At 39.0% G+C, this 26,904-nt stretch overlaps 2 protein-coding genes across 3 annotated transcripts; one reads left to right on the top strand and one right to left on the bottom strand.

Moving 5' to 3' along the window:
• Positions 1-40: 40 nt before the first annotated feature.
• On the bottom strand, positions 41-4,140 carry LSM7 (LSM7 homolog, U6 small nuclear RNA and mRNA degradation associated). The gene is made up of 4 exons (XM_068661794.1): positions 4,009-4,140; positions 3,695-3,785; positions 2,203-2,274; positions 41-1,090 (listed from the first exon to the last, which is right to left on the bottom strand). Exons 1-4 carry the CDS (start codon positions 4,063-4,065, stop codon positions 948-950), a joined length of 363 nt encoding a protein of 120 aa, XP_068517895.1. The 5' UTR covers positions 4,066-4,140; the 3' UTR covers positions 41-947.
• SPPL2B (signal peptide peptidase like 2B) lies at positions 4,134-26,768 on the top strand. 2 transcript variants are annotated; one of them, XM_068661784.1, is made up of 15 exons: positions 4,134-4,291; positions 11,058-11,177; positions 12,180-12,362; positions 13,400-13,489; positions 14,188-14,327; positions 15,101-15,243; positions 16,045-16,141; positions 16,296-16,412; positions 17,102-17,183; positions 17,985-18,059; positions 18,192-18,254; positions 19,565-19,664; positions 21,381-21,458; positions 22,539-22,767; positions 24,309-24,449. In XM_068661784.1, the coding sequence occupies exons 1-14, from the start codon at positions 4,235-4,237 to the stop codon at positions 22,718-22,720; spliced, it is 1,527 nt and encodes a 508-aa protein (XP_068517885.1). In that variant the 5' UTR covers positions 4,134-4,234; the 3' UTR covers positions 22,721-22,767; positions 24,309-24,449. The 2 variants fall into 2 exon arrangements, with proteins under 2 accessions (XP_068517885.1, XP_068517884.1); XM_068661783.1 differs by having other exon boundaries at positions 4,135-4,291; positions 22,539-22,699; positions 24,309-26,768.
• The last annotated feature ends 136 nt before the right edge of the window (positions 26,769-26,904 follow it).

Genomic DNA, 26,904 nt, shown 5'->3' with positions numbered 1-26,904 from the left:
GCAATGGCAGATGTAGACCCTTTTTTCAAACAAACAGACATTTAGAAACAAGTTAATTTGCATTTATTCACTCACAAGTCCTCAAGTCCTGCTATTTGAAGTATAAAAGAAATAAAGTGTTTACTTACAAATCAAATTATTATAGCCATCCCCTCATGGTTCTGTTATATAAAAATCAGCAGTATTTCCAGACACTGCCTACAACTGAACATGCTTCCTCTAAAGTTTCAACTATCAAACAGACACTTCCATAAGGTTCACATCAATCAGCTGAGACACAATCACATGACAAGTTAGTCCAATTTTCCTGCAAAAGTGTGGGAGCCTTCCAGTTGCAGATTTTTTGGGTTGTGATCTGTGCAACAAGTGCTAGAAAATATCTTCTTAGCTATGTAGCTTGTACAGGTGATAAGGTATCATATGATGGAAGTATTTCTCCTGCATGCACTGGAACAAGCAGGAAAGAGACCAAAATCTAAAGAAGGAAGACTAAAACAACACAAAATGCTTCCCAGCTGAGTCCTGAAAACTAAGAGGAAGAAAAACACATTCTAATCTATTCAAATCCATTTAGTTTAAAAACAGTTGTAATGTATTTAAAGATGCACAACATATAAACAATATTTGGGGCATTCTTTACTAATTTTAATGTGGTTGTTTCAAAATTCACAATATCAAGAGGATTTCTGACAATTCCTAGACAGCATATTCTCTCCTGTCAGCTCTGAACACTGTAGAGCTTCACATTTATTTGAAAAAAGTCAGAACTTACTTCTTGCATACCACACCCTTTCCTGCACTTATGGAAAACCACAAAAATAAAAGCTGTTTTTCACACTAACAAACATGTTCAAACTCCTCCCACAAATCAGGGAGCTTCACACACACTGATAGTTTCCTCCATGATTTGTACCCCCCCCGAAGTCTTCAGAGATAGCACAAAGCCATTAGCCATCCTGCTGCTGAATGAAAGGGTTTGGAATTGCTTCCATGCCATCCTGTGGACAGATGAGAACCACAGAAGTCCCTCTGCAGACCACAAGTCCCAGCTGACGTGTGTCTTCTGTTAATTTGTATTGATCATCTGGGTCTGAAAAAAAGAGATCCATAGTTACAATGGCAACATAAGGAAGATAAACCAAATTCCCTCAACTTCAAGAAGCACAGATGTTATTTTTCCAGACTTCCCAGCTTGCTTTTTTTTTTTTTAAATTGAGCACAGAAGACTACAGAAATAATGCAGCATCTGACATTTTCAGCACATTATTGCTTTATTAGCTTTCAAAGCAACAAATTTATCTTTTAACAAATTCACTCTTTAATTCACCTAACCAAAAGCATAGATACAAACATTAAAAAAAAAAAAAAGGAAGAAAAAAAAGATCCTGATACCATTTCAAATGACCTTACAGACAAACACTTTCAGCGGATTGAAATGAAACCTCATAGTGGCCTATAGCTTCCTCATGATGGGGACCGGAAGGGTGACAGGACCTGAGGAACAGCATAAAGCTGCTTCAGGGGCAGGTTGGGTATTAGGAGAAGGTTCTTCACTGGGAGACTGGTCAGGCACTAGAACAGGATCCCTGGAGAAACAGTCACAGTTTTAAGCCTGCTGGCGTTCAAGAATATTTGGACAACGCTCGTGGACATATGGTTTGATTTTCAGGCTGTCCTGTGTAGAGCTAGGAGTTGGATTTGGTAAACCTTGCGGGTCCCTTCCAACTCAGAATATCCTATAACTCTGAAAAAAAATCATAGCTCTATTAACTCTAAGAAGCTACAGAAGACTTTAGTTCCATGGGTATGCAGAGATTGCATTTACAGTACAGTTTATAAGACTATAAAATACTAATTCTTGCTGAAAAAATGCTTCTCATGCTTTGTGCAAGACTGGCAACCCTCCAGGTCAAAGGCACTCTGCCTATCTGAAAGAGAACCCTTCTTCATTCCAGCTTTATAGGACAGGAGTACCAAATGAGTTATACAGGAGCTCAAGCAAAAACTAACAATGCTCTGCAACAGAAAATAGGCTTAACGTGTGTTATTTCATCCATTCATGCTTCATTCCTGTCAACGACTCTCTGTTCAGGTGTTGTCAACCTGCAATTTTTGGTTATTCGCCCACAGAGCCGTACGTTTTCTGTTAAGTGAATCATTGTGGGGGGGAAAGATGCTTTACAGAGATAGTGTATTACTTACCTCTCATATATTCAATGGTGCCATCAAGCACAAGGTTCAGTAGAGGGTCAAATCCTTTCAAGACGCCGCTTGCTATTAAAAACCACACACAAAAGAATAATTAAAGACCAAAACCAGGAACACAGAAACGCAGAAGGTTGAGAACTCACTCAGTTCTCCAGATACATTCCCTCCCTCAAGCAAGAGGATCAAAAAGAGTGACAGATATTAAACAACACACTTTATAAAAATGCAGAAGTGTGAGAACCCAGCCTGTGTTGTATTCCAGTTTTTACAACTAATTACAGAAGTGTTAATGCCTTAAAGATCATTTTGAGTTTTCAGCCAGTTTTATGAGCATTTTAAGAATATCTCACCATAACAAATCAATACAAAGTCAAAACATAAAATAGATAAAAAAAAAAAAGACCCCTTACAGAAGTGGAATGTCAAAAAGGAGGAAAAACTTTTAATATCTTCCCTCAGACAATCAATTTTCTAGGTGCTTTTCTGGGATGTAACCTTTTCAGCATAAGCACTAGCTTTATAGGAATGCACTGCAGACAGTCAGTGGTTCTAATCTAAAACAGAACACAGTTCTTCACTGGTCACTAAAATTGCAGGACTACACAGATAGATCTCTCTTATTGAAAAATACTTGATTATCAGCATTACTATCATTGCTACCAGCCCAAACCAAGGAACAGACTCCTGTATCTGAGATGTTAAATGAAGATTATAAAAGTAATAGCATGATTTTTCTGAGAAGAAAATCTAAACCATTAGACTCAACAGAATTGAACATTGCTCAAAAACTACCAAAAAACCACCCCCCCACTTAACAGTAGAGTACAAATAACTTCCAAAACTCTGTAAGCATCAGGGCCCACCAGACTTTAAATGAGATTTTTGCAAACAAATTTGCAAATCTAACGTCCAGCATCTCCCACGCAGCATTTTGTTAGCTTTCAGACAAACAGGTGGCCTGCAGGTGGCACTATCAGATGCTCACGGATGGATAGCTGTAAATACGACAGGAGCAAATAAGGAAGGAAACGTAACTGCTTTGGAAGTGATGGAGAGACATGGAAATACCATTAAACAATCTAAGAACTCCAGGCACATTTTAGCAAGCTAAGAGATGAGAGGGAAGACAGGTGTGTGAATCCTAACACCTAAGTATGTTTCTTTGCTGCTTTAAAAGCACTCTTGAAATGTAAGGAGTCAGGAAGAAGGAACGAGAACTAATAGAAGGTGAAAAAAGGTGCACAGATGAAATACAGAGATAAAATCTCAGCCAGGGGATTAACAGAAAGATCAAAGGAGATACGCTTCACACCAGTAAATAGCGAATTGTAATGAATGAAAGCACCCGTTATCCATTGCCTTTCCTCGAAAGAAAGCAGGAAAGAAGAACGCAGCCCCAGAAGCAAGGGAGTCATAACGTGAGGAGATGCACAGAGAACCTCACTCTGGGGGCACCCGTACCCGAACCCAGCCCGGTGCCGCTCACCTTCTCTCCCCCCTTGAAACTTCACCCGGATCGTTTTGTCGATGTACTTGGAGAGGTCCAAGATGCTCTCCTTCTTCTTCTTCTCCTTATCCTGCAGCAGCGGAGCGAAGGCAAAGCTGGGTTAAAGAGGAGCCTCCCCCAACCCAACCCAACGCCCCCCCAACCCCCCTTCCCTCCCGATCAACTCAGGCGCTTTTTACACCACCCTCTTTACAGCACCGCTACGGAAATCACCCCGAGGCAGCTCCGGACGAGCGCAGAGCGAGGGGAGCGGCTGCCCGGCGCCCCCCGTGGCGGCGCAGCCCCCTCCTCACCGCCATCTTGCCCGCGCCGCCACCGCCACCGCCGCCACCCCCGCCGACGTTCGCCATTTCATTTGCCGCCGCCAGAAGTGACGTCGCCTCCCGGGTAAACACCCATTGGCTGGCCGCGGGGAGAGGGGCGGGACTTCCGGGTCTGGTTGCTAGGCAACCGGTGCGGAAGGGGCCCGGCCTGGCCCGGGCGGAAACAAAAGCGGGCGGCGGCGCAGCGGGGCCCGGGATGGCGGCGCGGCGGGTCCGGCTCCAGGCCCGGCTCCTTCTCCTTTTGCTGCCTCAGGTGAGCCGTCGGTGGCCGCCCCCAGAGCGTCCTGGGCTCTCCCTGCTGCTGGGGGTGCCCTGCTGGGGTAGGGGCATTGGGTAGATAACGGGAAGGGGCCGTGACCGCAGCCCCCCCCCCCCGTATGTGCTGTGTGTTCTCTGTGAGCTATCAGTGTCCTTACGTTGTTACTTTGTTCCGCAGTTGTCAGCGTGTTCTTTATCGTTCTTAAAGCGCCGTGGCTCTGCTCAGCCCGAGCCTTCTGCAGGCAGCCCCTTGGGAACAGCGCTCGGGGCAGCGGATGGGTTTGGGGCTGGGGTCTCCCCAGGGGTGGGTTTTGGCGTTGGGGTCATCCCAGCCGATGGATCTTTGAGAAATCCCCCGTAGTAAAACAAACGGGGCTTCTGCTGAGCCCACAGATAGCTTTGTTTCCTGCGTTCTTCTACCGTAGAAATAAATTTTGTGGGACAAACTTTCCCAGGTCTTACAAACACATGTGACAAGTCGTGCAAGTAATCCTGACACAGGAGAGAATGGGCTTTTTAGCTGTTGTGTTGTGGCACAGTACATAGTTTGTGTATTTTAAGCTCGGGTGTTCTGCATTCTGAAAGTATCATTAAGATATCTTAAATGCTTATAGGTACTCTGTAGAGCAGCATTTCTTCTTGGGTCTTCTTGGTGCAAGATCTTAATGTGATGGTTTGATTTTTCCCTCTTACTGTCTCCTTAATGTTTCCTTATAAGCAATCTTTGGTTACAGAATGAGCTGATTACCAGTTAAAGTACTTTTTTTTTTTTCTTACATCTGCATAATACTTTCTCCTCCTAATTTTTCACCTGCCTTGTGCATTTTTCAGTTTCTAATAATGCTTCACATGTACTGGTAGTGCCAACACAAGGCCCACAGATTAATAAGGTATAAGAAGGGGTTGAGGTCTGGCATGGAGTTCACCATCACCTTTGAAAAAGTGACCCCAGTCACTTACCTATTGTAAGCTACTAATGTTTCAGGTATCCAAGCTGGCTTGTTCAAAAACTATTTGAAGAGCTCTGATTTTGCAGTGCTTTACATTTCTTGTACTTGCCTGTAGGAGTTCTAGCTAGTACCTCATCCTCAGCTGGAGGCAGGGAAGAGTGCTGTGATGCACTTGTACTGAAGTGAGCACAAGTGACTGATGGATGGGATTATTCCAGGAGGACAAAGCTGATGAATGGGATTATTCCAGGAGGACAAAACTGACAGCTCTTACAATGAGTTGTGTGTATTTACTGTGTGCTAGTTCTACTTGCCATATATTTACACAGACCAAGATATAACCATGTATTTATACAGACCGAGGTACTGCTTATGATGTAACTCAATGAACCAGTGTCCCTAAGGCAAGGGCAAGGTAATAACTTGCTGTTCCTGTACCATGGTCTGCCTCATTCTTTTCTGCTGGCATTACTAGATTATGCTAGAAACTGGAGTGTTGGAGTGATAAACTTAATGCTCCAGAGATTTTTTTTCTTAGTTTTGATTATTTCAGTGACCTGACTCAAGCCTAGCTCCCCAGTCTGTTATGTTGGCAGAACTGCGAAGGCTGTGAAATCAGAGGCAGGTCATGAATAAGTCCTGTCTTCTCCTCTAGATAACTGCCGTACAAATTTATAGCCCTGTCTTGTAAAACAACCTCTCTATGTGCATCCAGACTTGTGTGACCTCCTTATAGTATAATTTGCCCTTTTCTATGTTGCCTTACACTTTCACCATGAAGTGTAATCCCTTAAAGTTATACAGACTGTATTGTCCTGCTGTGACTATTTCTTCCTTTTGTGGAAAAACAAAGGTTTAGATAGTTAAAGGTGTATGGGGTGCCCAGGTGAGTTTGGAGACATGGCAGAGACGAGCAAACAGCAAGAATGAGCCCGTAGGTTGGCTCAGTTGTTCATGTTGCAGTTTCTCGAGAAACTTGGTGAGCTGAGTTCCTCTTCTCCACCTTCTTCCATCGTTTAACTTAAAAGCCCAGCTGCTCGTCTGCAAGCTGCATTAGCTCACCATCATGGCAGAAAGTAACTGGGCAAAATTTGGGGAGTGATCTGCTTTTTTAATGCATTAAATAGACCACATAAGGGTCTGAGATTCAGAGCAAACAAGTGTGCTCTTCTTGTGCCACAAACTAATAGATTGGCTCAACTGTCTTAAGTTGTGCCCTCAGACTTGATGCTTCTGTGTGAGAACCTTTACCTTGTTTTGCAGCTTTGTATTGTAAATTCTGTTGTTTGTAGGGCAGTTTTCAGAAAGCCACCATTCTAGCAGGTTGCCATCTCTGCAGAAATCTTGCTTGTGGGGATATCTGGATGTCTGATTGTAAATGTTCTGTTACCATACAAGCATTCTTTATTTACATATGGAAAGTGGATAATTCCCTACTGAACTGGGAGGAGTTACTTCTATTTGAGGCTAAGAAGCCTATTCCATTTTAAGCTTGTCACAATCTTCTAAATCATATGTACTGTATGAAGCAAGAATCTGAAAACAATTTATCATACCAGCTGTTATTTTTTTCCTGCAGACTTGGATATCAAGCCCAGCCTTTTCCAAAACCCTTGGAAAAGTGCTTTTTGGGCTTGTGGGAAGGTTGTACAGGATCTGTGGAGGAGATTGTTTCCTCATAGGTTAATCCAGGATACGGAGTGATCTCTAGGAACCATGAACAGTAACAAAGGTTGCCGCTGTCCCAGTGCATCAACCTCACTGCTTTGAACTTCCTCTGGCAATGTGATGCCTAGTGATGTAAACAAAAACAAAACTGGAAGCATCAAAGCCCTACAGTGCTGACAAAAAGAAACCCTAATGCCCATGATTCTCCTTAGGTGGAAGAGAATGAGAACAGGATCGAAGTGGTTGTTAACAGACTCCAGAACTATGCTTTGATGCTAAGTGATAATTGCATTGTAAAAATGTTTGTTAATCCCCGTTCATTTCTGTCCTCTGTGGACAATCTGTAACTCCTTACACCTTCTGCTTTCAGCCTTGATCATATTCCATTTAATTCCCCTCATCCTTGATTTTACTTGTCTTTTGGCACACAAGTGCACAGCTTTCTGAAGTGTTTTGAGCACTGCACAGTAGGAACCTTTTACTCCCCTAGTATTTCTTTTAAGAACCATTAAGGTGCTCAGAAAGCCTAACTGTGTATTGCTGTCTTCAGTGTGGCTCTTGGGGATTCTCATGAGTTCCAGTCATATAAATGGAAATGGAGCAACGCACCCTATGCCTATTCTCTCCTCTTAAAGATGTGTAGTTTGTTATAAATGCCAGATCTTTAACTGTACAAGCTGATGGTTGTTCAAATGCATAAAGCCGTCCTGCTGCAGGTAGCTAGCACCTGCAAAACTGCCTGAAGCATTTAGAGATAGCTGTGCATGTAATATTCAAAACCAAGCTGTCCAGGTTTTGGATGAGATCGTGTAAGCACTGCTCAGCAATAGCTAAAACACTGGTGTGTTAGCAGAATTATTCTCATCCTAAATCCAAAGCAAAGCACCATGCCAGCTACTAGGAAGAAAATTAATGATGTTCAGGACTTCCCAGCTTCTAATGCTGTCCTGGCAGCGAGAGGACTGGAGGTGCACAAGAAGCTGGAAGGGGACACAACCAGGACAGCTGACCCAGCCTGGCCAAAGGGATATCCCATGCCATGTGTTGTCATGCTCAGCAATGAAACTGGGGAGATTGGACAGAGATGGGGCCCTGCTGCTCAGGGACTGGCTGGGCATTGGTGAACAATCGTGTTGTGCATCACTTATTCTTTTTATATTCTTTTATTCTTATTACTTATTATTTTCCCTTCCTTTTCTGTCCTATTAAACTGTCTTTCTCTCAACCTGTGAGTTTTACCTCTTTCTGATTCTCCCATCCCATTGGGGTAGGGTGAGGGGAACAAATGTCTGTGTGGTGCTGAGCTGCCTGCTGAGTTAAACCACAGCAGTCCTTTTGAAACCCAGACAGTTTCTGTAACAATAAGCAGGAAGAAGTCTTGTTCTGGTCATTTCTATATCTATACTAGTGTCTCTGTGCTGTGTTACTTGTGCAAGAGAAGTTCAAGATAATGACTGTGGGCTATTATTTAGCGATGCTTCCTTTTGTTGAAATGAAAGTGGTTTAGGTGCTGTGGTTAAATAGCTCAGATACGAGCTAAAGAAGCACACTGACAAGTAGGTATCTTTCTTGTTGTTTGGTTTTGCTAAATATGTTTTTTTTTCCACCACCATTCTGCATGGTGATATCTCCCTTTCCAAAGCAGCTGTGCCTTGAAACTTGCACTTTGGTCTTAATCAGCAGGGCCTTAATCAGCACTGAAATAGGCAGTGTAGCCTGCTATGCCCAGCACACTTCAGGACAAATCTGGTGCATTTTAGAGAACCGAATGAACACTAATACTGAAGAAGAAAACTGCTGCATCAGTTATCCAAAGTTAATTATACATAAGAGCTAAAGATCAAATATTTCTACATCCTGCATATTTGGGGTTGATTTTTTCTTTACCCCTTTGCTGTCAAATGGTATAGTTTATTCTCCAGGCAATTTGGAGTTCGTTTACAATTAAAGACAATTCTTCAAAGTGTTCCAGAAAGCATGCTTGTTGCGAGTGTTTCCAGGGGTGCAGCGGAGCATTCACTTAGTAGGTTTGAAATAAACGGGGAGAAATGTCTGAGGGATTCTTTCAATGAATTTTAGTACAAGCACGTTAAGATTCAGCTTTGCTTCCAGGTGTCTGTCATCGTGTTTCTCAGCAGCTACTTAAGACACAAATGTATAAGATGTATTTGTACAAGCGTATTGTTATCAAACCATTAATTTGTTTAACATATGAATGTTAGAAGGAGATGTGACAGGCTCATCTGTCAACACCTTTCTATCTAAAATTGTTAGTCTAAGCCAGCACAGCAGTGTGGTTAGGGATAGTCTGTTGTGTTTCTCTCATAATCTTGAAATCTTTCAATTCATCCAAGTTTAAAAGAGAAAGGGTCTTCCAGATGACACGTGTGTTTCAGATGCCGAGGCACATTTTAGGGTATCTACATGGAGGGATCTTGTGAATATACAGGCTGCTGGAAAAGCTCTGCTCATAGAGTGCCGGACAAGAAAAAATAGCCAAGAATGGGAACAGGAGCTGGGTCTTTGGGTAGGGGGTAGTAGGACATGAAGGCAGTTGGTAGGAAGATAAAATGAGTTGGCTTTGAGTTGTTCAGCACAGGGCTATGAAAGCACTGCTAGGCTGGATTAAGGGAGAGAGCGTTTCTAGGTTTCCTCCTTCTGTCACGCTGGCTTTTGGGTTTTGTCTTGCCAGTCATTCTTCCTGCTCTGCATCTGCAGTTTTCGTGAAACCCCTGAGGAGCTGCATTTTAGGTCTGTGATCAGAACAGTGTAGGTGTTAGCTGTTGCTGATCAGCTCTTGCACGGTGTTAAGACCTTTGCTGTTTGTTACCATCCTGCATCCCTGGCAACTAGGCTGGGGGGGTGGGCAAGAGGCTCAGAGGGAATGCAGCTGGGACAGCTGAGCTGGCTTAAGGGTTGTTCCAAGCCACCTAGCTTTGTGCTCAGCAAAAAAACTTGATAGAGTTTTTCCAAAGCAGCTGCCGCTCAGGGACTGTCTGGGCTTTGGTCTGCTGGTGGTGAGTGACTGCTTTTGCATCACGTCTTTGCTGTTGTTGGTTTTAGTTGTATTATTTCTTTTTATCCTCTGCTTCTTAAACCGTATTTGGCTTGACCTACCTTCCCCCCCCCCCTCCCTCCCCCTCATTTCTGCCCTTCTTGTTCTCTCCCCCATGCTGCAGGGGAAAAGTGAACGATCAGTTGTTTGGGGGCTTGGCTGCCAGCTGAGGTCAGCCCACCACAGCTATGTGATGGGAAATCAACCCCGTGCTTTTGCCTTCCCTTCAGGGCACTTAAGAGTTTGTACAAGCAGTGCAGTGTCAATGCACATAATCTTTTTATAGTCTGTTACCTGGCAGCAGTACTTCACAGTCCTCTTGCAGAGAAACTTAAGTGCTTGAAGGCCTGAAGCAGCAGTTAAAGATCAAGACTTTCCAGCTTCAAAAAGAGGCATTGATCTGGATTTGTGCATTTTAATTAAAAAAAAAAAACTCAAAATTGAATTGTTCAGAAAGCAGGACAAAAAGTCTCTTGAATGTGAACGAAGCATTTAAAGCTTTCTACAGGGACTGCAATGGTCAGAACTTGGCTAGTCCCTAAGCACCACGTCCAACCTTTCCTTGAACACCCCCAGGGATGGTGACTCCACCACCTCCCTGGGCAACCCATCCCAATGCCTGACTGCTCTTTCTGAGAAGGAACATCTCCTCATTTCTAACCTAAACCTCCCCTGGCACAACTTGAGGCCATTCCCTCTAGTCCTATCACTAGTTCTCTATTAGAAGAGGCCGACCCCCAGCTCCCCACAACTTCCTTTCAGTGAAGGTCAGTGTGACATGAAGTGGCACAGAAGGAAGAGGGAGGGGAACAGAATCTCCTGGTGGTGGGATTGTTGTTTTTAAAGCCATATTCAGGGAGACTTCATTTGATTCTCTGACCAGTTCCTGTGTAGGAGGGAATCTGCCTTAGGTATCTGAATTCTTTGTTTGAAGTATGATGGAAGTGATAACGAATTCCACTGTATTCCCTGCACAGACCTGGAAACTTTAGTCTTCTGTTTTTCTTTTAAGTAAAAAGCAGATGAGCTGACAGCAAGCTGTTTCATGTGACCCAAACTTCTTGTGCTGAATTTTGTTATACTTTCAGGTGTACTGCGAGTATGGAATGGTACATGTCCTTTCAGAGAAGGGGAGCAGCAAAGGAAAAGACTACTGTATCCTCTTCAACTCACAGTGGGCCCATTTGCCACATGATCTGGGTAAAGCTGTAAGTACCTAGCTAAGTATTAAGAAAAGAATATATACAAAAATGCCTTTGTTATAGGGGAAATTTCTAATTCCTATCTTGGATTTAGTAGAATCTGAAACACCTAATTTGCTTGCTGTGCTTTGAAAAATATTTTCAGTCTGTTAAGATCTCCCTAGACAGTGCTGTGATGGCGGTACTTCTTTCCAAGTAGCATGCAGAGAGTTAACTATTTCAGGTTCAATCTTTCTTTTGCACATGATCAATTAAATGAGAATAGAACTTACCTGTGCTTAGAAAGAAGTTTTTATGTTAGTGTGATACAAAAAGATACCACATGACCTTCCTGATATCCTAAATTCATAGTTCTGTTAAGTTTAGGAATAAATACAAACTGTCACGTGTGTTCTGTGTTATCCAGAGCTGTGTAAGCTGATGACTTTTTTTTCCCACTCGGTGGTGATAGGTGGCCACTTCTCATGACTTCACTCATGAGACCCTCGCTGTTTACAAGCAACAAATCTGGGAGATCACCGTTCCTAGACAGCTCCTTTAGTACTTGTACCAAGCAGTTACCATCAACGTGCTTTTCAAATTTCCTGGATCTGTTGTAGCAGCTGTGTGGTATTCCCACTTAACGTCTGGCAAGTTGAAGTCACCCTTAAGGACAAAGGCAGTTAGAGATATCCCTTAGTTCCTTATAGAATCATCGGTGTCATCATCCTGGCTGGGTGGTCTATACTAGACTCCCACAATGACATCTTCTCTGTTTGCTTTTCCCTTAATCCTTACTAAGAGGCCCTCTGCTGGGTTGTCAATTTACAAGCTCTGTACAATCCTGCCCCTCTGTTACAGAGCCACCCCGCTATATTACCTGCTCTCTCTACAGAGAGAACAACACTGTTGCTTCTCTGAGAATACTCTCACTTTATTGTAAATTCCAAGTTGTCTTTTAGAAACCCTGTGCTTTTTTGCTCTTGATTCTATTTTTTTATATATGTATAAAATATTTTTTCTTTTCAGTCACTCTTGCAGCTGCAGGATCAGACAGCATCTGTTTTGTGTTCTCCTTCTGATGTACCTGACGGGGGATTTAATAATCAAATCCCCATGGTGATGCGAGGGAATTGCACCTTCTATGAGAAAGTGAGGCTTGCTCAGATAAATGGAGCTCGTGGGCTGCTGATTGTTAGCAGAGAGAGGCTGGTAAGTCTATTTCTGTCTTTGTAGATTACTGATGCTCCTCTAGCGTTAGATGCTGTCTTATTTTCAGTGTTTATTGCTGGTATCAGATGCTCCTCTTTAAATATACACACATGTTATTTATGTTTATTTTCATGCATCTTCCTGCCTTGCCTAGCCATGTGTGGAAATAATACAGCTGAAGGAAAATATTAATGAAACAAGAGGATATATTAATTTAAGTAGGCAGAGTGCTGCATAGAGCCTCTGTAACATGAAGTCAAAGGCTTAGAATTTTCCTCACATCTTATGAAATACTGGAATCAAAAAGATTCCAAGCCATTCTGTGGTTCTTGACTTTTCTGGGTGCCTTTACATACTGAGCTGCTAACTTCAGAGAACTGTTAATGATTTCAGGATCTCTTTCTGAGTGGTAACCACCAATTCAGAGTTTAGGAACATACTGGCATAGTTTATAATACTTTTTCCAAGTTTCATTACTTTATATTTGTGCTAAAGTGAATTGGCCATCTTTTCCCACTCATTCAGTTTGGTGAGGTCTTCAGGATTGGTGTGTGCAGGGCTGTTTATCACTCCTCTCTCTCTCAGCTGCTATTGCACAGCAGTATTTCCCCTTTCTGCAATGTGCTGTCCCAGAGGCAAAACCAGCATCACACGTGGCTCAGCTCTGGCCAGCAGTGGGTCCCTTTTGGAGCTGGCTGGAACTGGGTCTGATCTGACCTGGGGCAGCTGCTGTGCTGTGCTTACAGAGGCCACCGCTGCATCCTCCTGCTACCAAGCCCTTGCCACATGGCCCCAGTGCAGCATCTTTATAGTTGGTTTAAGATTTTTGATAAGGCATTAGCAGTATTTTTTTTGTTTTGTATTGTGTTTTGGGTTATTTCTTCTGTGGTTTGCCTGTGTAAAGATAATTTTAAATTATATTTTTTTTGTCCCTTTTGCTTCCTTTTAATTCAGAAAATATTCTAAAAACTTTAACCCTTTTGATGTAGTCTTTGCAGAAATTAATATATTTTTGCCTGATCTGAACTGTCTTTCAGGTTCCTCCTGGGGGTAACAGGAGTCAGTATGAAGAGATTGATATTCCTGTTGCTCTGCTGAGCTATTCTGATATGTTAGATATTGGCAAGGTAAGCTCAATACTAAATACTCTATTTCATACCATCTCAAATGAGTTATTGGTCAACAGTATGTGAAGCTCATCTTAGGAGCTTTGGATCTGTAGAGTTATACTTGCAAAGACTGTGTTATATTATGTTTTATCTAGTTATGTTTTATGAAGTGTCCATCCTGTACTTATTTTGGGGAGCCTTGCTTTGGAATAGTTGCAATCTGGTAGTGTACTTTGAATACCTGTTGGCAGTGGGAACACATCACCTTGGTTCACTTCAGCAGGAAGGAGTTCAACCATGTGTGATGAGGAAGCTAACTTCACAAGTATGTTAGTGGTGTAAAAGAAAACAGGTGTGTGTAAAGCATGTGTAAGCTCTTTCACTGTTGTAGTATCATTATCTCTATCTTCTCTTGAACTGAGGCAGCAGAGGAAGACCTGGATGTGCCAAGGCAGTTTTGCAGAAGCAGAACTGCAGATGTCTGTAGTACTTCTAGATCACAGAGAAAGATGTCTCCTTAAATTGTGTTTATATTTGGAATCTCTGAAGGTGTTCTTTGCATTCCCTTGACATATAGCCTTTATTTTTTATTTTTTTTAAATACCTTTCCTGGGAAAAAGTGATATCAAAAACAAACTTGGGAGACTTAAAGAACAGGGTAGTTCTAACTGAAAACTGATCACTAAGTTCCTTTGAATTTGTGCTTGCCTCTGCAGAGTTTTGGGAGGTCAGTGAAAGGGGCAATGTATGCACCAAATGAGCCTGTGCTTGACTATAACATGGTGATTATATTTGTCATGGCCGTGGGGACTGTTGCAATTGGAGGCTACTGGGCGGGAAGCAGAGATGTGAAAAAGTGAGTATGGGGAATATAATATGCCAGATTTCTTCTTCTTATGCTTTTGATGGGGGTGGGATGGAACCACGGTGGTGGTGTCCTCTAAAGACATCCTGGTAGCTGTGCAGCTGATTGGAGACTCTGTATAACTGGAATGGGAAGATACTAGTGTAACATCTGAGAGCCCTTGAGCGTGGTGTATAATTTTCATGTACAGTATTTGAGTGTTTTGCCTTTTTTCAAAAAGCCAAGCATTTGAAAAACTTGAAAGGGAAATTGGATTGGAATAGGCTATTTGGGCTTTTGCAAAGAGTCATTTTTAAAGGTCTTTTATGAAAATTATAGTGATTTGATTTCACTAGTATAGTGTAAAACAGATGGTTAACATATGATGTTTATTATAAATGTTTTACTGAAATTTTATGGTTACTTTTAGCAAGTAGATGGGGAGGAAATATATGCTATGCATTTCCAACATTTACTTCATGCAAGCTGATTTCAGGATTTCTTCTGAAGTCAGCAGTGTGTTCTGTGGGAATTTTCAAGATTCAGAGTTGTAAGTGAATGAAAAATAGTACTCTTGATATAACAATTTTGTGATTACTATTACACCAGATTATTCTGGTGTTCATACATACATGTAAAATGTTGAATTCCACTGACTTCAGTGGAAATCCGTGCAGGTGTTGGTGTAGTGTCATCTTTTCCAAGTCCATGTAACTCTTACTGAAGTTTCAGTGCCATTTTCTTGCCGAAGTAATGGTCTGATTATAGCCATATTACTCTTTCAGGCGATACATGAAGCACAAACGTGATGATGGGGCAGAGAAACATGATGATGAAACAGTTGATGTGACTCCAATAATGATCTGTGTATTTGTAGTAATGTGCTGCTCAATGCTGGTCCTCCTTTATTTCTTCTATGACCACTTAGGTACTCTTAAGTTATATTTCTGTTGATACATTTTCAATGCTACTAGGCTGCCATTGCTTCAAGAACAATTTTACTGTAGAAGTGATTACAAAACAGCTGTCTTCTACCATCTTTTCTCATTGCTATATGATTTAAACACTTTAAGAAAATCCTCAGAGTAGACCTCTGTACCTACTTTAGTAAGGTTGGATTTGGTATTCATAGCACTTCTTTCAAATATTAAAATCTGTTAAGTAGAATAAAGGTGTAAGACGCTAAGTCTGCATTTTTATCAAAGGATTTCTCAAACCTATACTCTCCTTTCTATTATTATTCAAGTTGATTTTTCTAGCTTTATAAGTAAGGTAAGCATCTATTGATTACTTTTTATCAAATTAAAGAAAGAACTTGCAACCTTAACACCCTGAAACTTCCATTCTCCTATTTCCAAGGAAGCTATGAAAGATGCATACCATCTGATTCATTTTGTTACTGAGTGATTTTAATTGTTCCCTTATGACACTTATGTGTACCAATTGTGAGAAGATGAACACTTCACAGTAAATTGTCTCTGGCTTCTGATTTAAAGCTTACTTTAAAAATAGTAGCCAGGAGCTTTTGATCTGTTAAAGCAGCTGTTGCATAAAGTACCTGAGTAAACTAACCTGCAATTAGATATTTAAAGAGCATAAATCTAATCAACAGTTATTTGAAGTCTGTTTAATTTTCACTGATGAAATTTAAGCGTTATTCAGGCTTTTTGATTGAAAGAAAGCATCTCTTACCTTATCATTTGTGGACTTACTATTTTTTATTTGTCAGTCTATGTTATCATAGGAATATTCTGCCTGGCTGCATCAATTGGACTTTACAGTTGTCTGTCTCCTTTTGTAAGAAGATTTCCCTTGGGAAAGTGTAGGTATGTGACAACTTGTAAGTTCTTTAATGGGAAAATTTAAATTTATAGTATAGGGTAATTAAGGGATTTACAGGGTGATTTTGTGTTTCAAAATGTTTATGAAGGAGGAGGGCAACTACATATGTAACTGTACCCAATTGTGTTTCGTTTTCAGAATTCCAGACAACAACTTGCCTTATTTTCACAAGCGTCCACAGGTCCGGATGTTGCTGTTGGCAGTATTTTGTATCTCTGTCAGTGTAGTCTGGGGAATCTTCAGAAATGAAGATCAGTAAGTGTATATTTTAATTTCTATGCAAGAAGACCATAATCTATGTTATACTATGTTATTGCCATCTGTAGAAGCTTAAACCTATCCAGAATCTAGGAGTTGGAAGAAATTAGAGACTTCTATTGATTACTTTTTGTCAAATTAAAGAAAAAACTTGCAATCTTAACACCCTGGAACTTCCATTCTCATATTTCTGAGGAAGCTGTGAAAGATGCGTACCATCTGCGTTAATTCATTTTGTTACGGAGTAATTTTAAGTGTTAAAAAAAATTAGATATAAAATTCATAGTTGCTCTTGATGTGCTTCATCTTTTTCTCCTTGGTCTAAGTTATGGGAAACTGTCTTTCACTATACCTGAGTTTCTTCCATAAAATTCAGGATTCATTGGTTCTGGATTCCCAGCCAATACTCTGACTGGTTTCATGCAGCTTTCCACAAGTGGTATAGAAGTTTGGGTACAAGTTGTCTAATTTATTTCTTTAGGTGATGGTCCAGTACAACTTCATATTTGTAAGTCCATGATGACTACAATGTTGATTGCAAACAAGAGCTTGTAATAAAATTTTTATTTTGGTTTGGTGGTGGTTGTTTGATTTATTTTTTTTCCCCAAGCAGGTCCTTAGTGAAAACAGCTTGGTCTGACTGTCCTGCTGCTTCCTGCAAAAATATAAATTTTCTCTTCCTTTAGGTGGGCCTGGGTTCTGCAAGATGCTTTAGGAATTGCTTTCTGTCTTTACATGTTGAAAACAATTCGCCTGCCTACATTTAAGGTATGGATGTTAAAGAGATATTAAATTTTGGTTTACTTTAAAATGGTTTACTTTATCTACTACAGCAGTGTGAACCAGTGAACTTCTCATCCATACAGTGATGATTTCATGATACAGGTCTTTGATTTAAACACACAAAGTTCTGAGGCACCATATGATTCGGATTTTACTAAATGTGATTACTTCATAAAGACTTGTTTCTTGAGATCTGTCAGCTGTGATTTTTCACTCCTTCTCAATGTCATTTTGCTGGAAATCAGATATGAGTAGTTTCCACCACTCTGTTTTGTTTTTCCCTTAATTTGACATAAGATGGATGCAATGTTCTAATTTTCAAATCTTCTCGAACTTAATTAGTATTCTAAAATAAAAATTAGCGTTAGTCATTTAGTTGCTTCTTAGGCAGCTCTTCAAACTCTTTTCCAAGTTATCTTCACCTATAAGTCTGGTCCCCTGTAGAAATTGGCTGAGATAGTGTAGATGCTGTTTCAAACTATGCCTAGCATCATTCAGAGAAAATGCATAAGTTTTTAGTATCTCCTAACAAATTGAAACATAATTTTCAGATTTTACAGGATAAAGAATTTGAGGGACTAATATATAACTTTGTATCCAATAATTATATTCTTGCTGCATGCAAAATGAGATTCTTCCACTTAAAATATTCAGGAATTGAGAAAAATTAGGGTGTCTTGTTTAGTCCTATTTTTTTTTATTCTGAATACTCAAGTTGCTCATTATATGCTGCTGCTAACTAACGCATAGTATATAAATACACACCAAGTATCTTGTCTCTTCCAGGGTTGCACCTTGCTCCTCTTGGTTCTTTTTGTCTATGATGTATTCTTTGTATTTATCACACCTTTTCTAACAAAGGTAAGTAAAATATTTTTCTGTTGCCTGCTGCAGACAGAGCAAAAGGTAATGATATGTTTCACTGTATTCCTAAATAATCCCTGGCCTGCTGATTGATGTGCTGATTCAAAATTTTGCCATTTTTTTCTTTAGACTGGGGAGAGTATAATGGTGGAGGTAGCTGCGGGCCCATCTGATTCTGCCACTCATGAAAAGGTATTGTACGTAGTCTGAAAGTATGGCATTAACTTCTAGCTATTAAGCTTTCAACTTCTGTAAAATTCAAAGACTGTGGGTCTGAAATGGATATGCCACTCAAAAAAGAATTTTACATGGAAATAAGCACTCCTAAGCTCTCTGGAAATCTACAAGAGAAACAGGACCAAGCAGACTTTTAGTGACTCTTCATGATAGCTTTGGTCTTCCTTTATCTTGCTTTTAAAGAGTTTCAGTAGAAGTTTCAGTAAAAGGAAGCTGGTTAGCTCAGTTTCATAAAAGTATGTGAGCATATTTGTAAATATAATTTCTAATGAAGCATATCCATTTTAACCTGAAGAGATTAAATGCATATGATGTCTCTTTCCTACCATCCAGTCCCCCCGAGTTTTGACAATTGTTTTATGAAAACCTGAAGCTAGGCAAAGGAGAGAAACACAAACTGGAGATAGAAAACAGAAGTCAGAATTCAACACTTCTGTACCCTTTGACTACAGCCAGCTGCATGCACAGAGCTGTACAACATGATGTGGCTGAGTTGAGGAAGAAAGTAGGTGAGATGTAGAAAATGATGAGTTACAGTGTAGAAAATAAATATGAAGTGAATCTGTAGGAAAACCAGTTTTTTTTTTAAAATTACTCTAGTCTTTTGCTCCCACTTTAGTTCAAATTTTACACACAATTAATTGTATGGAAGAATAATTATACTATAAGTAGATACAATGATTTTAACACTAATATAAGCAAAATATATTTTCTTTAATAGTCTAATATAGAAATGTTTGCACTGAATCTTGTCATACTGTGCCTCAACACTGCAGGTTATGTAATAAACAGAAATGTTAGAATACACACACAACAAAAAAAACAAGTCTCAAAGTGATTGGAAAAATTACTTTTTTAAAGGGTTTCCCAAGTCTTTGCTCTTTTGATACATCCATTGCAACCAGTAGAACCAAATATAAGCTGCCACATGTATAAGAAATAGCTTTGTCTAATTTTGTTTCTACAGTTAAACCAGAGTTGATACCTACTACACGTGAGGACTTTGACATTAATATAGAGTATTTTGAGATGTGCATCATACTAGAAGTTGTCTTGGCCGTTTGTTTTTAATAGTATTTCTTCACTCCCATCTTAACTGTATTTTTATTGTTGTCAGTAATGAGATGTATAATGTTTTTAAAAAAAAAAAAAGATGTTTTGCTATATCTGTGTAGCCTTTGGATCCAGTACAACAGGAACAAGTTCTGGTGTCAGTATGTAGAGAAGAAAGCTTTTCATAAGGATTATGTCTCTTTCTTTCTAAGCTCCCAATGGTCCTGAAGGTTCCACGACTGAACTCTTCACCACTGGCTCTGTGTGACAGGCCTTTTTCTCTCCTAGGATTTGGAGACATTTTAGTTCCAGGTATTTCTTGTTTAGTGTGTTAATTGTACTTGTTGCACTGTCATATTAGCTTATTCTTCTGCTTCCACTTCAAGTGGGAAGTTTGATTTGACATATATAAACTTGATATATTTGTAAGTATACTTTCTGTTTTCTTTCTGCACTATTTACTCTTTCAATAAGAAATTAAATGCCTACTAATTTGATGGTTCAGTTTCACACGCAGTCAAGTCGAGAAATGTAGAGAAAACTGAAGAATTAATTCAGCAGCTAATATTACAATATAAACATTTTTAATAGTGAGATCATAGAGGAAGTGACTTGCCCATTTGCCCATGATTTGAGTGCACATATACCTCGCTATTCAAAACTTCATTGTTTTGTTATTAACACAATGAATGTCCATTGTTACTACCTCACTTTCTCTACTTAACCTGCATCTCCAGCATCAAAATGGTCTGTTTGAAGACTGCTCTGGTTCTTATAGGTTGTATTCTTAAAATGAAGCTTCCAGTTTGTCAGCTTGATGATCTAGTAAGCCACTTGAAGCCATCCCCATCCATAGGTTGCCAAAATGCAAAACAGGCTGTGATGACAGCAATTTACAACATTAACATTTAGAACATTAGGTTGGAGCCATCTCTTGTCATGTGGTCAGTCATCAGAGAGCTGTCTCCACCTTTACTGTGCATTAACTGCCACTGAGTGCTCTGTCCATGTTTCTTCCAGTACTATGCCAATTCAAAAGCATCTCAATATGCTACAGCACTTGGCAGAGTAGATTTGCAGTTGCTATTGGTTTGAAAAGCTCCAGAACTCATCTCTGGGTACATGTGGATGTTATGGACAATTCACCTGAAAATAAAAGAAATTCACCAGTAATTGGAGTTCAAGAAGTGCTTCCCATTTGCACTGTGACCTCCCTTCTGCCTGCTTTCTAATTCTTTGTCCCCGGGATCATTTATTTCCAAGCTTCAGAGTTAAGAGTTGAACTAAATCTTACATAAGGAGCTTGATTATCCAAGGAACTTGGATAATCTGAGATTAAGAGAATTATCTACATTCTAGTGATGAAACATACTGTGGACAATTCATCTAGCAGCATTCTTTCTGTGAATAACTTATTTTTCACTAGCTGCATAATCTTCTGTGGTACAATTGTTAACTCTTGCTGCATTTGATTTGCCAGAGCAATTACTTTTTTTGTTGTTGTTTTTGTTTCTTGTTTTCTTTAAAATACATGAACAACCAGGTTCATGTGCATTGCTTTGAAACTTACTTTGTTTCATTTTAATCAAGAACTCTTTTTTTTTTTTAAAAAAAAAAAAAAAGCACACAAAAGTACTGTGCATTTAGCTTTGATTTCTACAGAACCAAAGTTTCTGCAATCCCTGGTTTCAACAAAATTCAGCAAAACCTTAGACAATTATATTCCTACAAGTTTCATGGAAAAAAATCTATTTAAATGGGGTGGGGTGGAGAGGGATCCTTCCCACAGGAGGGAAAGGCAGAAGCATATTAATAAAAAGTGTTAAGTTAAGGGTAACTTTGACTATTTATGTAACTGTTCTGTAAGCTGTGGGGCTTACTGAATGATGCTGCCATGGTTCTGAAATAGTGGAGTACCAAAGTATTAGAAAAAAAAAATCTTAAAAGTTCATAGATAATTTGATATACGTTTTCATTTATCTCAATGTATGAATGGGTTGAAAATGTAATTGTTCTTTCCTTTCCTAGGTTTACTGGTAGCCTACTGTCATAGGTTTGATATTCAGGTCCAGTCATCCAGAGTCTATTTTGTAGCCTGCACGATAGGTATGTTTGACACTTAAACATGATATCTAGAGGAGTCACTCCCTTCAAAAGCATACTGTTGATCTCATACTGCGTTGTTTTTTGATCATTCTGCTCCATTCATTATTAAACAGAAGTAATAAAGCAAATAAAACTCCTTTGTTCTTTAAAGGCTAGACCTTCTACTCCTGAATTATGACATCACTTTTTTGAGCTGCCTTGTCTGACATAAATAAAGGAAACTACTTCTGATCATGATTTGTGTAACTGTAACCCCTACATGTATTCTTACATGTGCTTAGCTACTCATTCTGGCTTCTTGATTAAAGATTTTTTGAGTTGGTGGCATATGAAAATTCAGGTTCAAGGATATTGACTTTGTTCTTTTTGTGTGTTCTAAAAATCTGATTTATGATGTAATGAATTATTTTGTAATGGATGTAATACCTCCAAATACAAAGAACTATCAATAATTAAAAAAAAAAAAACCTGGATAAAACTATTGAGTATTCCAATAATCTTACTTGTGAACAAAAATCAGTTAGTTTTAGCTTCCTTCTTAAAATGCAATTGAAAATAATTACAACATAAAATCCTAAATGCTTCTGTTCTGCTTTTCTGCAGAATACAAGCAGTAATTTGAAACAAAATAATAAATTATACATCTGTTTTAAGTTATGTTGCCATGTAGTAAGAAGCAGTCAAAGCCAAACCAAGTATATAATATAATATGGTCAAAATAATTGTCTCTATCTGAATTCATAAATATAATAGGAGAAATAAAATATTTGTTTACTTTGCTTCTCTAAAACTGTTTAAGATATTGATTTAATCACACAGTATGGACTAGGTCAATCACACTACTTTCACATTGTACTACCAATAGAAAGAGAGTAGTATCTCAAAGTAGGTAGTCAAAGTTTATAGTGTATGTATAATGCTTCTGTTTAAAAGCCAGAAAAAAATTTGGAGAAGTTGCTTTATGTGCTTACTGGGGAAAAAAAAATAAAAATCCTGTTAAAATGCTTATTTAGCTATTTAATTGTTTTTTCTTCAGCAGAGCTATAGCTGAATTTTTTTTCTTATTTTGTTTCCTTCCAGCATATGGCATAGGCCTTCTTGTGACCTTTGTCGCCTTGGCATTGATGCAGATGGGCCAGCCAGCTCTCCTCTACTTGGTGCCCTGCACTCTAATCACGAGTTTTGCTGTGGCTCTTTGGAGAAAGGAGCTTGCAATGTTCTGGACAGGCAGCGGCTTTGCGGTGAATACCAGTTTGATATGAGTGTCTTCAAGAAATACTATTATTATAAAAACCTAACTAGAATTAAAGTTGAGTAAAATATTGTAGTATTATCCACCAAAACCAAAGATTTTTGTTTTGCTTGATTGTTTCTTTTTTACACACTTGTTTGCTTCAGTGATGTTTTCATTTTCTTTCTTTTAATATTAATATTAATGTTAATATTAATGGCCACGTAAACTAGCTAGTGAAAAGTAAAGTAGACCCTGTCTGTCCTTCATTCTGACACAATTTTTACTGGTTTGATCTTTGTTGAAAGTATTATTACTGTTGTGGTAAGTAACTCCTTAAAAATACTTATCTTCATATCTTTTTCGTAGCCTACAGCTTATGAAGATAGAGATCTAGATCAGTTCATTATAGATTGCTTATAGTCCCTTAAGTTTTACAGAAGGTAGTGCTTCTCTTTTCATGGTTCTTCAGTAAGAACATAAACTTTAGGATTGGTTGAGTTGGCAAATACTGTTTCTTATTATTACAGGAAGCTAAGTAGCATGCAGTTAGTTGAGTTGGGATTGCAGTCCTTTGTATGCCTCACACAGGTCAAGTTTCTGGAAAACTGTCACAACTGATAAATCAAGAAATAGGGACTAAAACCGCTACTAATATGTCACAGAAAGGTTGCAATCAAAGAAATGAAAGGCATTGTCAGTTTCTTACAGGCATGTGATAGCAAGAGACCCAGGAGGATCTTAGCAAATAAAAGTTCTTCCTCTTCAGAGAACACTTAAAAAATAATTCAGAAATTCCTGCAACTCTGATTTAGAGAAATAGTATTTCCTGGTTACAAATCTTTTAGGCATTTCACTACTGTTCTGCGTTAGCAACCTAGCGCAAAGACACTTTAATAGTATTAAAGGTGCCAATACATTGTAGCCACATATCTGAATTTGGAGCTTATAAAAAGGTGGTGGGGAAAAAACAAATCCATTGTGCAGATGACTAGCTAGAGCTTTAACATACAAGGTTACCAGAAGTACAATGCAGATGTATAGCATAACAAGCAGCTACCTCTTACCATTCTTAGAAATTTATATTAAAAAAAAAAAAAGTCAAATGTTCATCTGGAAGTTGTTCTCTATTTCTTTAGGACCATCTCATGTAATAATACCTTCCCTTCCTTAGCCTTAACAAAATTGTCTTGAAAGTTTAGACTAGAAGTCATGAATTCAAACAACAGTTTAAAACAAAACCTTTTTTAGAAGTTTAGTAACTTTTTCTTCTGTGTAGACGTGAAACTCTCTGCCAAAATTGTTGTGAATAAGAAAAGTTTACAGGGTTTTTAAAAATTATTAGACAAGTTCTTGGAAGAAAAAACTCCTGTGCACTTTAAGATGCAAAAATAGGATCACATTATGCATGTGTCCACTACTGAAGAATAGTAAGAGAAGTGCCTTTTATCTTCACCTTGTGTGACCATTTGATCTGACCACTTCACCTGATAACTGGACGCAGTTGAATACAGTTTTTGCAAACCCTAGTGTATCTCTATATACAGTTAATACCGTTCTTGACAGCAGTGTAACAATTAATGATTTTCTTCATTCTAACTGTGATCTTCCATTTGCAGAAAGACCTACCTCAGCCTCCCTTGGTGATAGCTCCTGTCAACTGCCCTGAGCTTCCCAAAGATAGCAATGTACCAGCCTCTCAACAAGAGACAGAGCAAATGACCAATCCCACCCTCCATGTGAAGGAGCTGCATGGCCCCACCTTGACTGCAGAGGAGCTGGCTGATAATGACACAAAGACGGAACAGTCGGAAATTTCTATCACACAGAGTGAGGAACCAGCTGGGCATAACAAGGACGACCTTGAAAGCAAATGCCTAAACCTAGAGCAAAAACAGCTGGAATAAACAATGTGATAGGAACTCCGTATCTTCTGTCACAAACATCCATGTAAAGCCAGTATGTATTTAGACTGGTTCAGTAGTATTCACCTTCATTGAGGAACCTCATTGGGAGTCTGATCATCAAACACAATGCAGAATGTTCTGCCTCCAGCTTCGGTACAGCTATACACTTCAAATATATTTCAGAAATATGGTGCTCTACAAGGGTTCTGATGTATGGATTTCAGCGATCGTTTTATAAGTGAATGCCTTTGACTGATGCATTTTCATTATACCGGGGTAGTATTAAGAGTCTTTATTTACACAGTACTCTGTGCTTGTGTGGCTATTATTGCTGCTTTAGCATAGTGTAGGTTAACACGGAGGAAAAGCATTGAACAAGTCTGCTACAATGCTTAGTTGAGAGAAACATAGGTTTTTAGCACTTTGCCTACTGTCACGTTTTACTCGTCAAAGCCATTGATGCAAGGGAATGCTTTAGTATAAGCTGACATTCAGGAAATGCAGAGGATGGTTAAATTACCAGCCTCTGAAAGGATTTATACTACCGTGGTGCATTAAATGCATCTCTTAAACTTTTTTTGTCTTTGTTTTTACTTCCAGGTATCTGTGTTGGCTACTAGTCTAGTTTAAAAAGGCAGGATGAATGGAGCTACAGGAAGCTCTCTAAGCACTCCTATGAACTCCAGGGGCTGTCTCTGAAAATAAAGTGTTTGTCACAGAATAAGTGTATTAAGAATGTTTGCTTAAGAAATAAAATACAAGCCAGATAAATAAGAAAATAGGTAATTATATAAGCGTTGTATACGAAGCTTAATAGGCAGTACTTTCACTAGGAAAAACGTTAAAGTAAAACAGCAAAAAGAATCAGTAAAAGCTCAAAAATCCAAACTGCTGAACTTTAAGGAATATAGTTGTGATTATTAATTCTGAAGAAAAGGGTGTTTTCATTCCCAAGGGAACACATATGGTGCTATAGTCACTCGTGATTTAGAGCTACTTGCTGCTCAGTAACTAATCAGCTGCTTCAAAGGATGTTTTGTTTTGTCCCAAGAGTAGCTAAGTGTGGCCTGTCAGGTTCCAAAATGAGGCTGTGATCTAACCTATTATTTTGCCCCTCTTGCTAAATGACGTTGTGAAAGACTAAATTGATGAATTTAAAACTATTTGAGGTGCAAAACTATTTGAGGTACAGCTGGTCTTAATTTGTATTCCTGAAAATGTGCATTTTCTTACATAACATGGTTGAACCGTTTACGCATCAGCTTTGATACACACAGATGATGAGATTTGCATATCATTTATTCAATTTAAGAACACTTGGCTTCATCAAAGGTGTCTGTGTTCTACACTTAAATTGCAATTCCCTAAAATTTCAAAATTCAAATATTTTACATTAAAGCTGAAAAAGGCAATATGATTTGAATATCACATATAGAATATGATTCCAAATTGCATGGAAGAAATGCTTTTCAGAGTATTTCAAGAGCCTAAAATGTCATTTACAAAAGTATCATCATTGTGTCATGATCTGAGGCAATGCTTTTAAATTAAGAGTCTCCAGTTGGCATGTTGAGTTGAATGCTGAAAGGCTCTCCTTTGAATGTCTGTCTGTTAAACTTCAGCCATTATCTCTTTGGCTAGGTCTTCAAAAAGTTTGCCGTGTATTTTTTGGGTGTTTAACCTCTCTTTATCTGTTTTGCATTGGGTGGACAATATTCTTTCTCCAGAATGTGAAAGGCTTTCTGTAAAACCACACCATGGGTTCAGGATTTTACCAGCTTCTGCCTAAAGCTTCAAGCCCTGTCTGATAGATTGATTTTTAGTGGTGAGTTTCTTGAAAGGCTTACTGAGTCCTAAGGCCTGCACCACATTAATTTATGAATGGCCCAAATGGATTAGATAGTAGGAAATGGATTAGATAGTAGGATTAGAGAGATCTGGGTTATTTTTGTTCTTCTGTTTTATCTCCTCTTTAATGGACTATGTTACTTTTGCCAGGGGTAATCTGAACCAATTAGTGATTCAAAAGCAACAGAGACATTTTATTGAAAATATCAGCCAGCTGGATTATGCCTTAATTTAAACCATTGTACAAGTATGTATATTCAAAATACAATCCTGTGTTTAAATAATGAACTTGACAAATAGTGATAAAACGAATTTGGAGACTGACTCAAAGTTCTATGTTTTTTTTTCTTGATTATCTTTCAGTCATAATATTTTTGGGAGTAGTTTTTATACGCTTATGTCAGTAGTTTTTTGATGATGAAGCATTAAGATTTATCACCACCTTGAAAATGTATTTTAA

Source organism: Anas acuta, chromosome 26 (assembly GCF_963932015.1).
Source record: "Anas acuta chromosome 26, bAnaAcu1.1, whole genome shotgun sequence".
Classification (NCBI taxonomy): Eukaryota; Metazoa; Chordata; class Aves; order Anseriformes; family Anatidae; genus Anas; species Anas acuta.
This window is presented reverse-complemented; position numbering and strand designations above follow the sequence as displayed.

Coding starts and splice junctions, on each gene's coding strand:
- LSM7 (XM_068661794.1), bottom strand. CDS start 4,065: ATGGCGAACGTCGGCGGGGGTGGCGGCGGTGGCGGTGGCGGCGCGGGC. Junction 3,786..4,008: donor GCGGCGCGGGCAAGATGGCG/GTGAGGAGGGGG, acceptor CCGCTGCTGCAG/GATAAGGAGAAGAAGAAGAA. Junction 1,091..2,202: donor CACCATTGAATATATGAGAG/GTAAGTAATACA, acceptor TCTTTTTTTCAG/ACCCAGATGATCAATACAAA.
- SPPL2B (XM_068661783.1), top strand. CDS start 4,235: ATGGCGGCGCGGCGGGTCCGGCTCCAGGCCCGGCTCCTTCTCCTTTTG. Junction 13,490..14,187: donor ATATGTTAGATATTGGCAAG/GTAAGCTCAATA, acceptor TTGCCTCTGCAG/AGTTTTGGGAGGTCAGTGAA. Junction 21,459..22,538: donor TTTTGTAGCCTGCACGATAG/GTATGTTTGACA, acceptor GTTTCCTTCCAG/CATATGGCATAGGCCTTCTT.